This window comes from Citrus sinensis, chromosome 2, assembly GCF_022201045.2.
Source record: "Citrus sinensis cultivar Valencia sweet orange chromosome 2, DVS_A1.0, whole genome shotgun sequence".
NCBI classification, from domain to species: domain Eukaryota; kingdom Viridiplantae; phylum Streptophyta; class Magnoliopsida; order Sapindales; family Rutaceae; genus Citrus; species Citrus sinensis.
This window is the reverse complement of record NC_068557.1, coordinates 21,242,354-21,260,052: the sequence shown is the minus strand read 5'-3', so window position 1 is coordinate 21,260,052 and position 17,699 is coordinate 21,242,354. Positions and strand designations below refer to the sequence as shown.

At 35.1% G+C, this 17,699-nt stretch overlaps 2 protein-coding genes across 2 annotated transcripts; one reads left to right on the top strand and one right to left on the bottom strand.

Annotated features, from left to right (window-relative positions):
• The first annotated feature begins 868 nt into the window (after positions 1-868).
• LOC102614785 (nitrile-specifier protein 5) lies at positions 869-2,621 on the top strand. Its single transcript, XM_006469384.4, has 2 exons — positions 869-1,031; positions 1,439-2,621. The coding sequence occupies exons 1-2, from the start codon at positions 1,002-1,004 to the stop codon at positions 2,396-2,398; spliced, it is 990 nt and encodes a 329-aa protein (XP_006469447.1). The 5' UTR covers positions 869-1,001; the 3' UTR covers positions 2,399-2,621.
• Positions 2,622-3,853: 1,232 nt separating this feature from the next.
• Positions 3,854-5,718, bottom strand: LOC107175703 (7-methylxanthosine synthase 1-like). The gene is made up of 4 exons (XM_015527394.3): positions 5,541-5,718; positions 5,031-5,438; positions 4,658-4,918; positions 3,854-4,410 (listed from the first exon to the last, which is right to left on the bottom strand). Exons 1-4 carry the CDS (start codon positions 5,658-5,660, stop codon positions 4,048-4,050), a joined length of 1,152 nt encoding a protein of 383 aa, XP_015382880.2. The 5' UTR covers positions 5,661-5,718; the 3' UTR covers positions 3,854-4,047.
• Between the last annotated feature and the right edge of the window lie 11,981 nt (positions 5,719-17,699).

Genomic DNA, 17,699 nt, shown 5'->3' with positions numbered 1-17,699 from the left:
CCGCTGCGCTCACAGTTATAAGTACAGGGTCCTGGCCACTGGGCGAAAGGGTGGGTGACTTGGTTGCTCATAATTATTCATAATATTGTTTCATGTTGATGTAATAACAAAAGGTTGTATAAATGGCCTTTAACTATTCAATTTGTAGCAGAGATAAATGCTTATACATACGTCTGGGGTTCATGTGGTTGTGGTGAGATTCGTGCTCTCAAAGGCAAAACAAAATAACAAATAATTAATCCTTGGCAACGCATGATGATGTAAGGCGCAGGGAGGCATCATGCCTTGTAGTTGGAGAATGAGACAAATTTTTTTGGGTGTATTTGGTATCTAAATATTACATTAAATGGTTAATTTAGATTCGAATCGGGTAAGACTATTAAAACAATAAAACTCTTTTAATAAATATTTAATATAACTCCATTTTTAAGTTTCGAACCAAAAATCTTAGTGAAATTATTCCAGTTAATCTACCAACTTGTTTGTAAATAACACTAATTTTAATAAACTACAAACAGGCACATCCGGGGCAGGTGGTGGTCAGTGAAAAGAAGAAATAAGGAAAACATTTTAAAATTGTTTTGATGAAGCAATTGGGTTATTAGCTTCCAATAGAACTTTTGACAGCGACTTGGGCTCATTCCATGCCACGACACAAGAGAATCTAAATTATATTTACTTAAAACACCGTGATAATGGCTAATTTTGCAGCATAAGTTGACCAACACTTCCTGGAATATTGTTACAAGTTGAGGTGCATCCATGTAGTTTAGACATAGGACTTTTTGTAAGCGGGTTCATGTGCTGTGCATTACCCAGATATGCCTAACCTCGGGGGGGAAGTTACGATATTAGCCTCAGTTAAAATATTTTAGATATAAATACAAGTGGTTGCAAGTTGGAACCCAGAGCCAGAAGAAAGAAATCAGGCTGCAGAGTGGAGACTGGAGAGTAACTCTTGGGTCTTGGCCATTCTCCCCTATCCTTATCCCAAGTCATAAATGGCTTCTGCCAAAGGCACATGGATCAAGGTTTGCTTTTATTACTCTTTCCATATTCTGCTCTGATATTATTTTCTGCAGACCCAACCGAATTATCTATAATTGGTTGGTTGTCTATTTTGATTATCGTTCAACTGCCGCTGCTGGATAATTATTACAGGTAGTGGGTTTGGTTTTCTTCATTCCGTTTAGGGAATGCTTGTAAATTTCTTGGAAGCCTGCCTATCTAAAAGTCATCAAGAGTTAATGGAGAGTCAATTCTTAATTCATTTACAGATCATTTTGATTTCTTCAAAATGGAAAATGACAAAATTATTTGGTTTGCTGACACGCGATCGAGAATGGTTTTTATTATCCCAAATTGACTACAAATCAGTCAATTTTGTACATGTAGTTGTTCAATATTAGCATTTTTGGTTGTGATCTTCGTTTTTCAGCTTGACCAAAAGGGTTCCGGGCCTGGAGCCAGAAGCTCGCATGCAATTACCATAGTAGGACAAAAGGTCTATGCTTTCGGGGGCGAGTTCACACCACGTGTCCCGGTTGACAACAACCTCCATGTCTTCGACCTCGAAACCCTAACATGGTCTGTGGCCGATGTTACTGGGGACGTCCCTCCGCCACGCGTCGGTGTCACAATGGCTGCGGTTGGACATACCATCTATATGTTTGGTGGTCGGGATGGTACACACAAGGAGCTCAATGAGCTGTACTCTTTTGACACGCGTACAAACCAGTGGACCCTATTATCTAACGGTGATGCTGGCCCCCCTCATAGGAGCTACCACTCAACGGCCGCTGATGATCGACACGTGTACATCTTCGGCGGTTGTGGTGTTTCAGGCCGGCTTAATGATCTATGGGGTTTTGATGTTGTTGATAGAAAATGGATCCAATATCCATCGGCAGGGGAGAACTGCAAGGGTAGAGGTGGGCCCGGGTTGATAGTGACCCAGGGGAAGATATGGGTTGTGTATGGTTTTGCTGGAGTGGAAGTGGATGATGTGCATTGCTTTGATCCAGCCCATGCACAATGGGCCCAGGTAGAGACGAGCGGCGAAAAACCAACAGCTCGGAGCGTATTTTCTACTGTTGGGATCGGAAAACACATAGTCGTCTACGGCGGAGAAGTAGACCCCAGTGACTTGGGCCACCTTGGGGCCGGAAAATTCGCCGGTGAACTTTACTCATTGGACACTGAGACATTGGTGTGGACACGGTGGGATGATGGGCCCGGCTCAGATCATCATCCCGGGCCTCGCGGATGGTGTGCATTTGCTGGTGGGCTTAGGGGTGGAAAACATGGACTACTGGTATACGGTGGCAATTCTCCAAGTAATGATAGGCTTGATGACATTTACTTCTTTACTCCTTGCTTGGATGGGATTGAAGATTAATCATTTTGATAATGATGGTGATGTAATTATGGCAATATGCGTATGAGAGAAATCGTGGAGTGTGTGTGTTTGTGTAGAGCAAGTCCTTGAGCGGTGAATAAATAAATATTAAGGCAGATAAGAACTGAGAAGTTATAATGTTACATGCAATCATGATGGGTGTGTGTAATATATGTAGCTGTTTACTACTTCTTTCTCAACGAAGTGATATCAGTTGTGTGAATTCTCCCAAGACCTTGATGGAAAACGTTTGAATAGATCAACCGATGTAGCTAAACTTGACAATTAATGTACATTTACAATGATTCCACTAGTGAATTTAGAAACTTAGTTCATTGTTAGTAAAAAATTAATAATTTATGAAATTGACCGTTATATCTAAATTTCTTTGTACTCAAAACAATATTTTCTAAAAGATAGAGAAACTTTTTTGTTAAGCGGGGTCAATTGCCCACACTACCTTCCATGTAAATCTATACTTGAATCTGGGTGCTTTAAAATTATTGAGTATATTAGAATATTATTAGGCAATGATATCTAGTCTCATATTCATATATATATATATTTTGGTACATAGGGAGCTCCCAAAGAGGGTTAAGACGTTACTGGACGGGGAATAGACAACCCCATACGTATCATTCCGGACAAAAGGATTAATAAAGGCTGGTGGGGAGCTAAAAATATGGAGGCCCTCGTATTCACATTTTAAACACAAAGATATTAGACAAGAACACTCCAGATACACATATAATAGAGTGAAATTACTAATGGTACCTCTAATTAAGATACTGCAAGTGATTATACAGCGTCTAGGTAGATATCTACTCTTCTGAACAAAGCCTGATAAATGTTGTGAATTCTCTCCGGAATTGATCTAATTAAGTACAAGCCGGGCTATTGTAAATTTGTGATAAGTTGTGTGCATGGCTACTGTTTCCTTGATCACCTCCATTGCGTGCCCAGTACTTGTCCAATGACTAGTTGACATTGTTTGTTATGAAAAGTTACTAAGCTGCTAAAGAATGGTTGGTCGAATTAATTAGGAAAATTTACATAAATAGCCTAAAATTTTTAAAATTTTTCAAAATCAGCCAATTTAATTTTTTATATTATGACTAGGAAATTATATTTTTTTAAAACATATTTACCGTTATTACTCTCAACAAAATACCATACAAGTACCACTAAGTATCAAAAACCCCACCACTCTCAACAAATTAACGAATTCATGAAACAATATGGGCGATATTTTAAATGTTGCTTTCTAATAATGTGGGTTCAACAAAGTACCATACGAGTACCACTTTTAGAACAATCAAATTTCTAGTAAAAATGAAGGAGGGGATGGGAAAAAAAATATTCGATAAACACTAATAACAAGAACAACAACCAACAACAACAATATTGGATGCTTGCCGCAAGTGGGTCCCATTGAAATACCAACATAAAACAATATAAAATAACGTAAGTACATGCATTGGTGCATAACCTTAATTAATACAAACCTTAGTCATTTCACGTAAAGTGATATGTATTAAAGAAAGCACAAACAAATACAAGAACGAGCACAACAGAGCTTCACGTAAGATAAGAACAGAAAGCAATAAACGTACGAAACATTTATTTTATTTTTTTGGAAATAACATAATTCATTTCTTTATCAAGTAAATGAAGAGAACTGTGTAAGCTCCTAGCCCCATTTCCAAATGTGCACTTATCTTGATTGTAAATCGATGGAACAAATCATCCATGATTGCACTTCCAAAATGATTGGCCAGAAGGGACTCTGAGACTGCTCTTATATTATCTGCCACGTTCTTGGCTCTTGCGTGCTCGTTTAACTCCAAGCCTTTGTTATTGTTCTCATAGCCTACTGACCAACTTATATGCGACGTTTCAAGCTGATGGATGTTAAAGGATCCTTCTCTTTCAATTACTTGTCTTACTTCTTCAACACAAGGGTTATACATCGGAAAATGAAATGGCTCCAATTTTGATACTTCAATCAAACCCTAAATAAGTTCAAAAGAAAGAGTAAATCTCTTTAAAATATATATAATTTTTTCACACACATACAAATGTCTGAGCTAGAGATGTGAAACATAATGATTGATTTTTACAAGTGCATATCATAATTACTTTGTTACAATATAACATCTTTAGTGAGAATTCACCTAATAATTTTCATGTAAGAGAATATATATATATATATATAATATAGTGGTATGTTTGTGTTCAAAAAGGGGAGAGAGAAGATACCTCATAGACCATGTCATTTAACACCATTCCCATCAACTCGAAAACACCAGTATGGTATTTATCATTACCTATAAAGTTAAGAACCATACGGCCTTCAGTTTTTAACTCTTCCGATCGAAATTTGAGAAATGATGTGAAATCAATCTCAAATTGATCCAAGTATGCTTTATGCACACTGAAAGGGCTACAGGTTTTTGCTACGCAGACATCCCTTTTATTTAATAAAGGAATTCCACATTCACTTACTAGCTCTTTGGGCATCTGTTAAAACATAAAATTGACGTATTATAAGAATATGATTTTGTACACTATTTTTTTAAATTTTTAATTTTTTTATTATCTTTAAAAGAATAAATGGGACGGGTTCGTTTACCCGAGAGAGCCAGTGAAGACAGAAAGAAGAGTAGACCAAGTTTAGGAAACACGGAGGAAATAGCCTTCCATGGAAAGATCCAGGGGCTGCAGCAATGAAACATGAACCAAAATCGTCATGGCCCCTCTCTGTCTTCAATCTCTCATAAAAGCTTGGAAGAGATTTGGAAACGGTATTGAAATCATTTCCAGGAAGATCATTGAGAAAAGCATGCAGTATTGGTGGCTTATGTTTCAAGCGGCTGCAAATAGTGTCCAGTGCCTCTATAACTTGCAATGTTGGCAAAAATGCATTAGGCCCTGAAGAACACCCCATATCTGTAAATCTGATGCAATCTGGGAAGCCATTGCAATACAAATCAAACAAGCTTTCATGCAGTAGGGGCTTTGTTTTCAAGGTTGCCTCCCTCTGAACAAAAGAATGGAAAAGATAAGAAAATTTATAAACAGAAGAAATTAAAGTGTGAACATCAAGAAAGAGGGAAAGTGAGATTGAAGTTTATAAAGTGACCGATGGCGCTGAGTTGTTTGCATAGCTGTTATCTCCTTCTCCTCCATTCATGAACAGAACTTGTTCTACTTGCATGGCTCCATTTTTGCTAGAACCTTGCCCTAATTCCATGCTTCTCATCTGAGTGAATGATCTTCGTCGTGTCCCTTGCTCTAGTTCTAAGCCACTTACGGTTTATATACAGAAATCAATGGAATTTAATGGGACTCTCATCTAAATTTTTCCCTCGAAAAATAATTAGTTTCAGTTTCACTCGTAACCGGCTACCCCTCATGTACTAGATGACAAAATAAGAATAGCATTATTGTGCTTAATTTTTAGAAGGAAAAGTGTTAATGTTTTACCATCCTTTGAGGATGTTTGCTTTGAAAAAAAAAAGGAAACGAAAGAAAAGAAAAGAAAATTGTACCATCCATAAAATTATTTTAATATCCTCTTCAAACCAAAAGTTAAGATTGGGCTATTTTTAAAAACCTCACCTGAGGTTTGATATAATTTCAGTTAGATGGTGAAATTGATTGTATTTTCACTTACCTCCCCTCCCGTTAGTATACATACGCGTATAACATTAGTATTTGAGGGCAAAAATGTAAAAAACATGCTAAAAATCTAAAAAAATCAAGTAACAATAAAAAAATGGTTTGAAATTCATTGGATAATTGTATTATTCGATTACACACAATATCTATTGTGTAAAAGAGTTAATTTCTCTTTCTCCAGCATAAAAAAGCAATGGAGATTTCTTTCTCTCACATTAACAATCAAAGCATTTTTCACTCGACTCCCCTATTCTCAGTTGCTGGAATAAAAAGAAATAAACACAAAGAGCATATATAACCCATGAAGAAGACAAACATGGTGGTCAGAGAAGGCGACCGACCGGTGACGATCGACAGCGGTCGGGATATGCCACTGGTATTGAAGTTTGTAAGAGGTTAATTACTTTATCAAAGTCTAAAATTTTTAAATACCTTTGATTTTCTTGTTTTTGGAGATTTTATAAGTGGTTGTTGGTTGTGTTTGATTTGTCTTGTTTATGGGTTGGTGGTGAAAAAATTGATTAAAAGGAGAATGGGTTCAGACATATGTGGCCATAAGTTGAAAAAAATTGTTATTAGTTTTTTTTATGTTTGTGATTTACACCATACATAGTGTAATAAAGTATATAAAGCCAATAATTTGTTATTATTATGCAAATGAGTATGCAAAACAGAAGTAGTCTTAGTTGTAATTTTTATTTTTCTGACCAAAGTTTGCTCAAGTTGATATGTTTATGAATTTGCATTGTTTTTGTATGTCTATCGCACAAATACAGTTCCTGCGATTTTAAGCGACAGGGCCTGTCCCCCATGCGACAGACTCACGTTGCACGAACACAGTTTTTGTGTTTTTGGACGACAACGTTGTCGCCCGTGCGACGGCTTAGGTTGCCCGAATTCAGCTTCTGTGTTTTTGGGCGACATGATAGTATTATGGTGCAACAAGCATGTCACACTAAAAACACAATTTGTGTTTAATATTAATTCAAAATAAAAATAGTACACACACACACACATATATTATCATCACAATTATTATTAATATCTTTATTAAAATGTATTACTATTATCATTATTTTTCTTTATTATTGTAATTGTTGTTGTTGTTTAGTAATGTTATTATTATTATTATTTTTAATTATTACTTTGCTTTCACTTATTAACGTGTGCATATTTACATATGATAGGAGCGAAAGGCCAGTTGTTCCACTGGAACCTGCAGCAAAAATGGACTAGTTTGACTTAGCAAACGAGAATGAGTTTGCTCTCCTTGATTTGAATTATGAGGTTCACATTGAGCAAGTGACGGCAATAGAAGATTCTCTTGAGAGGATGCCGGCAAATTAAGAAGTCGTATCATCTTTTTGTACTCAGTCATTGATACAAGATTAAGTTTTTGTATATTTTGTATAAATGTGATACTAACAAACTCACATTATAGTGACAATGACATGTATAAAGTATAACTCAGCTATCATAGCACACTGTTAGTGTAGTTGTTATTTTTGTTATTTTTGTGTATATGGGTGGTTACCGGATGTATAGGCTGATGAAATTCAGTCAATTTGTGACTGTCACCAATTGTAAGCTGCGGAAATGCACATGTGACTATAATTTAAATTATGGTGCCATTTTACTTAGTGTTATTTTCCAATTCAATTAACTCCTACTAATGTTTTTTTTTCCTCTCGGTACAAATTTAAATGTTTGTTATTTGTTATTTGTGTTGCTGGTTTGATGACATATAACTTGATGGTTTGGAATTTACTTATTTCTTTAAACAAGTAAAATATTAGTGGTTTGGTGGTGATGGAATCCCTTAACATATTTTGGAGACTGGTATAGTCTATTGCTGAGAGAAGTAAATTATTTTTTAGTGATTTTTGATTTCACGTGTTAGTTAAACAAATTTTCTGTAATTTGGGGAGACATGTACCTGTACCCCGAGAGACGGTGCCTGTCACTCTAAATCACAAGCACTTGTTGCGATAGGCCCTGTCGCGCATGCAATTTTCCATAAATGTAAAATACCCTCTTAAGCTAGTTGTTGTAAACTTTTCATGCTAGATAATGAGCTTACAAAATAGGACTTCGCATGAATGCACCATCAACACCTTAATCTACCTAAAATGAGACAAACAAACCCCAAGAGGCATTTTGTCGAGCACCTCATGTGCCATTTATTAACTACCAATTTCAGTAAACCATTTTTAATATTTACACACCAATCAATCCTAATGCTCATCTATAATCATTTATATACCCATTTGTCATCAATCAATCTTAGGAAAACGAAAAACAAAAAGAATTTACAATATAAGGCTTGCCAAAATTACCGAAAATTAACTTGATATATTGCGGCCAAAATGGCAGAAGTAGAGCCACGTGCTGCCGGAGATCAACTTGCTGTCAAACGCATGTCCAACTGCCGTCCCCTGTTGCCGGAAAACTTAAGACCTAGGTTTAATTTGGAGAGAAGAGAAGGTATATATTTGGCAAGCTATTTTCGTCGTACCCTTACTTTGTTGGCGCCAAAATTTTTGGTTGAATAATTAGTTTGGATATTTCAGTCATTTCTCAAGTCAACTAACAGTCAAGTTGTATGTATACTAACGACAAGGGAGGTAAGTGAGAATACAATCAATCTCACCATCTAATTGAAATTATATCAAATCTCAGGGGAGGTTTCAAAAAATAACCCGGATGAGATTATAATTTTATTTTTGAATAAAATTACACTAAGAGAAAAATTAAAAAATCTATTTAGAATTCCACTCTTCAAAGTTATTATTTTATCCCCTTATTTTTCATCAATGAAGTTCGCGATCACATCACACGACAGTGACATTTAGCCAGATGAGGCCGGGAGGCTTTTGATTTGAAAGAAATAATATCCAGTAGGCACTAACAATTATTAATTAGATTAGGATCCACTTCTTCTCCTACTAATTACTCAAACTAAGAAAAAGTGGAAGGCTTCCCATCTCAAATCTGAGTGTGTGCATGCCTATATGAAGATAATTAATTAAAAACATATTAAAAGTTCTTAAACAAAACAGTGGCCTTTTAATTTGTACTTTTTCTTAGTGCTAACCTTGGCTGGATCACTAAATTTCACCGGTCGCACAGCAAATGACATTTTCAATGGTTTCACAATATAACATAAGTTCCTAACACATCAACAGTTGTGGTTGGCAAATGCATTTTCTTAGATAGTTTAATTAACACGTCTCAATATCTGTTATGTTTGATTGAGACTTTGAGACTTCGCTGCCAACACTCTAACAATAAATGGTTTTGGAATCGGTGCTTGATATATTTGGGATTGGATATCGACGTAATATTAGGTATGAAAAAGCGTACTTCCACCCGGCCCTTAATTACCTAATATAATGAGCCCTTACGGGGATTTTTGCTATGCCCATTCTTATATAGGTAGATTGTTAATTTCCAGTTAACAATTTTGGTTACAAATTATAATCAAACACGTATGATGAAAATGGCCACAGCCCACCCACATGTTCAGTCTCTGTTTTTGCAAAAATAGTTGTTCATATGCCATTGACAGGCGTTGTCTTTACTTTCACTGCGAGCGCGAGAGATATTTTGCTTCATCAAATTCAATAGCCCTTCAATACGCCGAATTTAAATTAGTCGAGTCTCAATATAGTTTTTCAATACCAAATTATATAGAGTTGGACCATTGGCACCCCTCTAATCTCTTCATAAGATTCTATTTTTAATTATTTTTATTTTATTTTCGAAAATGCCCCTTTTTTAGATACACTTTTTTAAGTTTTCAATTTTCATTTGATTTGTTTTATTGTTAAAACTCAAAGTATTATTGTGCTATCTTTTTCATTATTTTCAATTTTATTATTACCCTACACACAAATTAAAAAGTTATATGGGTGATAAGTTTTTTAGTGTTAATCATTGGTTGAAATAATACCAATTTCAAATTATAATATCAAAGCAATTTTAAGTATAAAAATATTTAATAAATAAGGAATCAAAAGAGAACAATAGATTATCCTAAATTTGTACAATTTATTTTCATTAAATAGGAAGTAACATATATATATTTTTTTAAAGGATTGATTATGAATTAAGTAGTTTGCTGGAAAAAAAAATTATATGTGTTTAATTTTCAGTTATCTTTAGTTGTAATTTTATTTAAAGGGGATTTTATAAGAATAATGCAGGGGTGCCAATAGCTCGGCTCAATTATTTAATACATTGAAAAATTCAATAGCCCTTCCCTTTTACTTCGACATTGGAATTTTCTTGGCCTTCGTGGGCTGTTGAATTTGACTCTGTTATTTAATATGGGATTTGCTGATTTTCTTTTGGTCTTTCTGATTATAGGCCTCCTTTGGCCTCGTTGATTCTGGTCTAACATCAATTGAGTTACCCAATTTTGGTATAAAAGGTACACGCTCTGAGAAAAGAGTTTTATCAACTACTAAAAAATAATTTTACTTGGTCCCACCCGTTATCAATGGGATCAGGGATACTTTCAGCAAGAAATATATCGAAGAGTCAGTGCTGGACTGACTCATGCTCCTTTAGGTTATTTAAATTCTGTGGGTGGAGTAGCTACCGAGATCAATGCAGTTAATTATGTCTCTCCGAGAACTTGGTTAGAAGTTATTAAATCCATCACTCAATAAATTACTGACACAAAATGTAGAGATTCTTATTGGGATGTATGCCATTATTGCTCGATTATATTCATACTATATATATATAGTACGAATATAGACCAGAATTCTGAACTTCACCAATGTCCAATAAACTATTAAGATATATAGTTTAATACATTGAAGTACATGGTAAGTAAAAAGACAAAAATTATAGATTCAATACAATATAATTTGTCTTGTAATTTACTGAAATCTGAATTTTTTGTCTTTTACCCTGTCCGTTATTTTAAAGTAAGGGATTCCATTATTAGAAGGGAACTATATATTTATATATATTAATGAAGATGAGAAGTTATGCGCGGGTGCTCTCAATAATATTGAGGGTATTAATTCAAGTTCTCATGGATCCTCTTTTCCCTTTCCACAATTAAAAAAACAGGAAATATGCATGGTAGTTTTACATGCAAGGTTATTAGTGAAAGAAATAAATTTTTTATCCAGTCCCAACAAATTTTTAAATTTTATTATAAATGAATGCATAGAAAGTTTCAATAAATATAAGTCTTGAGAGTAATATATATGTGTAGGTTGTAATCATTAAAAATAAATATAAGCTATTAACTTTAGTTTTAATTTGGTCTATCAAGTGCATTGTTGAATTTAATTATAAATGGCACTGAGAACAAATTTTCACGATGAACTGAATAAAATCTTCTCCAAAGGACCAAGGCTATCAAAGAAATGATAGGTTAATTTCTTCTATATATTATAAATTAAAATGGAAAAAACTAAAACATTAAGTGGGAATAAGTAATTGTCAAAAAATTTTAAGGGTGGGGATATTTCCGCTCCAATATTTTTGTATATCCATCCCACTTCTAGAAAATAATTGCAGTGAATTCACAACATTCTCAAAAAATATAAATCAATAAAAGTTTTGTTTATTTAATCAAGTCCTTCCATTAACTTTTTTATTAGGTTTCTTTGACCATATTTAATCATAAACTTTAATATAAGTTTTATTTTACTATTTTATTATTATGATATAAAATAATCAAATTGTCCCAAAAAACAAGAGTTACTGTATCTAATAATTTAGGTATTTAATTTTGTGACTTATAATACATTTTTTTAAATGAAATCTAATTATTATTTTCACCACACTTCCATGTAAATGACATATATTTGACTGTCCAATAATTTACATGAGTATTGTGCCATAAAGACACCAAGTTAGTTTAATTAAAATTTAATAATCATACTAATAAAGTAGTAATAGAAAAAATGAGTTTGGTATAAAATTAGAAAAATATTGAAGTTAAAGTAAATTCTTGGTAGTGTTGCCTTATAAGGCTAAAATAGTCAATTTAAACTTCTGCCAGAGCAGTCTTTATAATCAAATTCAAATATAATAAAAAAATCAAATTATGATAAATTCAGTTAATTAATTCTCCAATGTTCTTCTTTATTTGAAATTTTTTAAAAATAATTTACACTTTGTAATTATTTTTAAAACATGGGGTGGGTTTACAGAAATTTTGGAATGGAGATATCATCACCATAAATAGAAACATTGAATACTTGCAGCCCTTGGGTTCCATTGAAATACCAACATAAAACTGTTGAGTTGATTTTGTTACTACTTAGTCAAAATAAAATTCCTATTGTTAAAGGTGACGTTATTTGTTGATTTTAGTCTTCCATGTCTTTAGGAGTCAGTTAAACTTGGTTCCTGTTTTGTTGCTTGGTTCGTTATGTAAGGCTATTTAATAGCCAAAGTTATTCTCATTTTAATAACAGTTAGAATTCTTCTATACTCTGTAGCTTTTAACATTTGGTATCAGAGCTTTTCTCCAGTGGGCCTGAGAATAGAAAGCTGCAGCTTTTGAGTGACTTGTATTCAAGAAAAACTAGAGAAGAAAGAGATGGCAAGTGAAGGGAGTTTTGTTCAGCCTGCGATTCCACGCTTCGATGGTCATTACGACCATTGGAGCATGCTAATGGAGAACTTCCTTAGGTCCAAAGAATATTGGAACCTTGTGGAGATTGGTTTTGTTGAGCCTGCAGACGGAGCTGCTGTAACGGAAGCACAACAAAAGAGCCTCGATGAGATGAAGTTAAAGGATAGGAAAGTGAAGAATTATTTGTTTCAAGCAATTGACAGGACCATCCTTGAAACAATTTTAAAGAAGGACACCTCAAAACAGATATGGGACTCAATGAAAAAGAAATTTGAAGGTAATGCTCGGGTGAAACGTTCCATCCTTCAAGCACTAAGGAGAGATTTCGAGACCCTTGAAATGAAACCAGGTGAAATTGTTATTGATTATTTCTCAAGAGTCATGTCAGTAGCTAATAAGATGAGAAATTATGGAGAGGATATGCAAGATGTTAAAGTGGTAGAGAAGATTCTTCGATCATTGACTGAGAAGTTCAATTATATTGTTTGTTCAATTGAGGAGTCAAAGAACATTGATCAGCTTTCAATTGATGAGCTAAAAAGTTCACTAATTGTTCATGAGCAGAAATTTCATAGGAATAATGGAGAGGAACAGGCGCTGGAGATAACACATGAGAATAGTTCAGGAGCAAGAGGTCGTGGTAGAGGAGGTTTTCGAGGAAGAGGAAGAGGACGGGGCAGACAACAATTTGACAAATCCACAGTGGAGTGTTATAATTGTCACAAACTTGGACATTTTCAATGGGAGTGTCCAAGTAATGAGATAAGAGCAGATTTTGCAGAGACTCAAGAAGAGATGTTGTTGATGGCATGCGTAGATGTGAACAAGGACAACAAGGAAGATATGTGGTATCTTGACTCGGGCTGCAGCAATCATATGTGTGGAAAAAAGGAATATTTCTCAGATCTAAATGAAAATTTTAGAGATTCTGTGAAGTTGGGCAACAATTCAAGCATGACTGTAATAGGAAAGGGTAACATCAGGTTACAAGTGAATGGAACAACACAAATTATTACCGAAGTTTTCTATGTACCTGAATTGAAGAGCAACCTGTTGAGCATTGGGCAATTGCAAGAAAAGGGGCTTACTGTTCTGTTCCAACATGGAAGGTGCAAGGTGTTTCATCATAAGAGAGGTTTGATCATGGATACAAAGATGTCTGCAAATCGAATGTTTATATTGCAAGCTATTTCTAAACCTATAACATCTGTTTGTTTCAATACAATTACTGAGGATCTGGTGTAGCTCTGGCACTGCAGATATGGACATTTGAGTTTTACGGGTTTAAAAACTCTTCAACAAAAGGCAATGGTGAATGGTTTACCACAACTTAAAACTCCTTCAAGGCTATGCAAGGACTGTTTGGTGGGCAAGCAGCACAGGGATTCATTTCCAAAAAGAAGCAGCTGGAGAGCTTTCCAAATCCTTCAGTTGTTACACGCTGATATTTGCGGACCGATCAAACTGATCTCCAACAGCAAGAAACGGTATTTACTTACCTTTATTGATGATTTCAGTAGAAAAACATGGGTTTTCTTTTTGACAGAAAATCCGAAGCCTTTGATGTTTTCAAAAGATTTAAGATCCGAGTGGAAAAAAAGACAAACACTCCACTTCAAGCACTGCGAACTGATCGAGGAGGAGAGTTTACATCACAAGAATTCAATAATTTTTGTGATGCAAATGGTATACAGAGACAGTTGACAGCAGCATACACACCACAACAAAACGGAGTCGCAGAACGAAAGAACAGGACCATTATGAATATGGTACGAAGCATGATTTCAGAAAAAAGAGTCCCCAAAACCTTCTGGCCTGAAGCAGTCAACTGGACGATACATATTCTAAATCGAAGTCCAACCTTTGCTGTGAGAAATATGACTCCGGAAGAAGCGTGGAGTGGAATCAAACCTTCGGTAGAGTATTTCAGAGTCTTTGGCTGCATCTCTCATGTTCATGTGCCTGATAGCAAACGAACAAAACTAGATGATAAAAGTCAGATTTGTATTCTGTTGAGAGTAAGCGAGGAGTCGAAGGCTTACCGGCTTTATGATCCTATTTCACAAAGGATTATTATAAGTCGAGATGTTGTGTTCGAGGAAGACAAAAGCTGGGATTGGGACAAGAAGTATGAGGAAGCAATTGCATGTGATTTGGAATGGGGTGATCGTGAGGAAAAAGTGGTGGAGATCGACAGAAATGTAGGGAGAAGTGAATCTAATTCTGATGCTAATATTGAAGAAGGGGAGAATTTTTCCTCTGATTCTCCAGCCGAGGAAAGCTCACCTAGCTCGAATGAAGGGAGAATTAGGAGACCACCAGCTTGGATGCAAGACTATGAGACAGGAGAGGGACTATCTGAAGAAGAAGTTCAGTTGGCCATGTTTGCAACTGCTGATCTTATTCATTTCGACGATGCCGTAAAAAGCGAGAAATGGAGGAAAGCCATGGATGTGGAAATAGAAGCAATAAAACGGAATGATACATGGGAATTGACAGAATTACCTGAAGGTGGAAAGAAAATTGGAGTGAAATGGGTTTACAAAACCAAGTTTAATGAGAATGGTGAAGTTGATAAACACAAGGCAAGGCTTGTAGTGAAGGGGTACTCTCAGCAACATGGGGTAGATTATACAGAAGTATTCGCACCTGTAGCACGTATGGAAACAATTCGTTTGGTAGTAGCTCTTGCAGCTCAAAAAGGATGGGCTATCTATCAGCTAGATGTTAAGTCGGCATTTCTATATGGTGAGCTGAATGAAGAGGTTTTTGTGGAACAGCCGCTTGGTTATGTGAAAAAGGGTTATGAACACAAGGTTTATAAATTAAAAAAAGGCACTCTACGGCCTTAAGCAAGCACCGCGTGCTTGGTATAGCCGTATAGAAGCTTATTTTTTGAAAGAGGGTTTTGAGAAATGTGACTATGAACATACTCTGTTCATCAAAACAGAGAAAGAAGGGAAATTTTTGATTATGAGTTTGTATGTAGATGATCTCATCTTTACGGGCAATGATGAATTGATGGTCTCAGAATTTAAAAGTTCCATGAAACATGAGTTCGATATGACTGATCTTGGCAAAATGAGGTATTTTCTTGGTCTTGAAATCTTGCAGAATTCAAGAGGTGTGTTTATCAGTTAGAAAAAATATGCGTTACAGGTGCTGCAAAAGTTTGGGGTGGATGGAAGCAACTCAGTTCAAAATCCAATTGTTCCAGGTTGTAAACTTGTGAAGGATGAAAGTGGTGTTAAGGTAGACAAAATTTATTTCAAACAAATTGTGGGTAGTCTCATGTATCTTACAGCTACTCGACCGGATGTGATGTTCGTAGTGGGTCTTATCAGTAGGTACATGGAGAATCCTACTGAGCTTCATCTCCAAGTAGCTAAAAGGGTGCTGAGATATTTGAAGGGAACACTTGATTTCGGAATTTTCTATAAGAAGGGAGGAAATAATGAACTCATTGCTTACACTGATAGTGATTATGCTGGGGATTTAGAAGATAGAAAAAGCACTTCAGGTTATGTTTTTTTGTTGAGCTCAGGAGCAGTATCTTGGCTATCAAAAAAGCAACCAATAGTGAGTCTCTCCACTACTGAAGCTGAATTCATTGCTGCGGCTTCTTGTGCATGTCAAACAGTTTGGTTGAAAAGGGTGTTGGATAATTTGGGTCTGAAGCAAGGTAAGACAACTATTATTCAGTGTGATAGTAGTTCTGCAATCAAACTTTCGAAGAACCCAGTAATGCATGGTCGAAGTAAGCACATATATGTGCGTTTTCATTTTCTTCGGGAGCTTACAAAGGCTGGTACTGTAGAATTGGTCTATTGCAGCACACAAGAACAATTAGCCGATTTAATGACTAAGCCACTCAAGCTGGATGTCTTCCTAAAGCTGCGTGCATCATTAGGAGTTTGCTCTGAAACTGATGTAAACTGATGCATTAGCATTCAGTTTAAGGGAGGAAATGTTGAGTTGATTTTGTTACTACTTAGTCAAAATAAAATTCCTATTGTTAAGGGTGACGTTATTTGTTGATTTTAGTCTTCCATGTCTTTAGGAGTCAGTTAAACTTGGTTCCTGTTTTGTTGCTTGGTTCGTTATGTAAGGCTATTTAATAGCCAAAGTTATTCTCATTTTAATAACAGTTAGAATTCTTCTATACTCTGTAGCTTTTAACAAAAACAACATAAAATAGCATAAGTACATAAATAACCTAAATTGATACAAAGCTTAGTCATTTCACGCAGTGTGATACGTATTACAAGAAAAACAAACAAACAAAACAAACTACAACAAGAACGAGGACAACAGAGCTTCACGTAAGATAAGAACTGAAAGATAAACGTACAAAAAACGTAATTTTTTTTTTTGAAATTACATAATTCATTTCTTAATCAAGTAAAGTAACAGAAATGTGTAAGCTCCTAACCCCATTTCCAATTGCGCACGTACCTTGATTGTATATCTAAGGAACAAATCATCCATGATTGCACTTCCAAAATGATTGGCCAGAAGGGACTCTCACTTTATATTATTTGCCACATTCTTGGCTCTTGCGTGCTTGTTTAACTCCAAGCCTTTGTTATCGTTCTCATAGCCTGCTGACCAACTTATATGCGATGTTTCATGCTGATGGATGTTAAAGGATCCTTTGCTTCCCATAACTTGTCTTACTTCTTCAACACAAGGTGTATAGACTGGATAATTAAGGGTGGGTTCGGCATTGTTTTCAAATTCTGATTTTTATTTTTTGAATTCAGAAAATACTAAATACGTGTTCGGTAGATTGTTTTTGAAAGTATTTTTGAAAATATAAAATTCATTCTATACTTTTAACAAAGAAAATAAGAAAACAACTTTTTCTTGTTTTCCAATACAGTTTTAAGTTTTAAAATGAACAATTTTCTTCCACCTTCTCACAAAATAATAATAATATCAACAACATTATTATTATTATTATTACTACTACTACTACTACTACTACTACTATTACTATGCCCAAAAAATCAA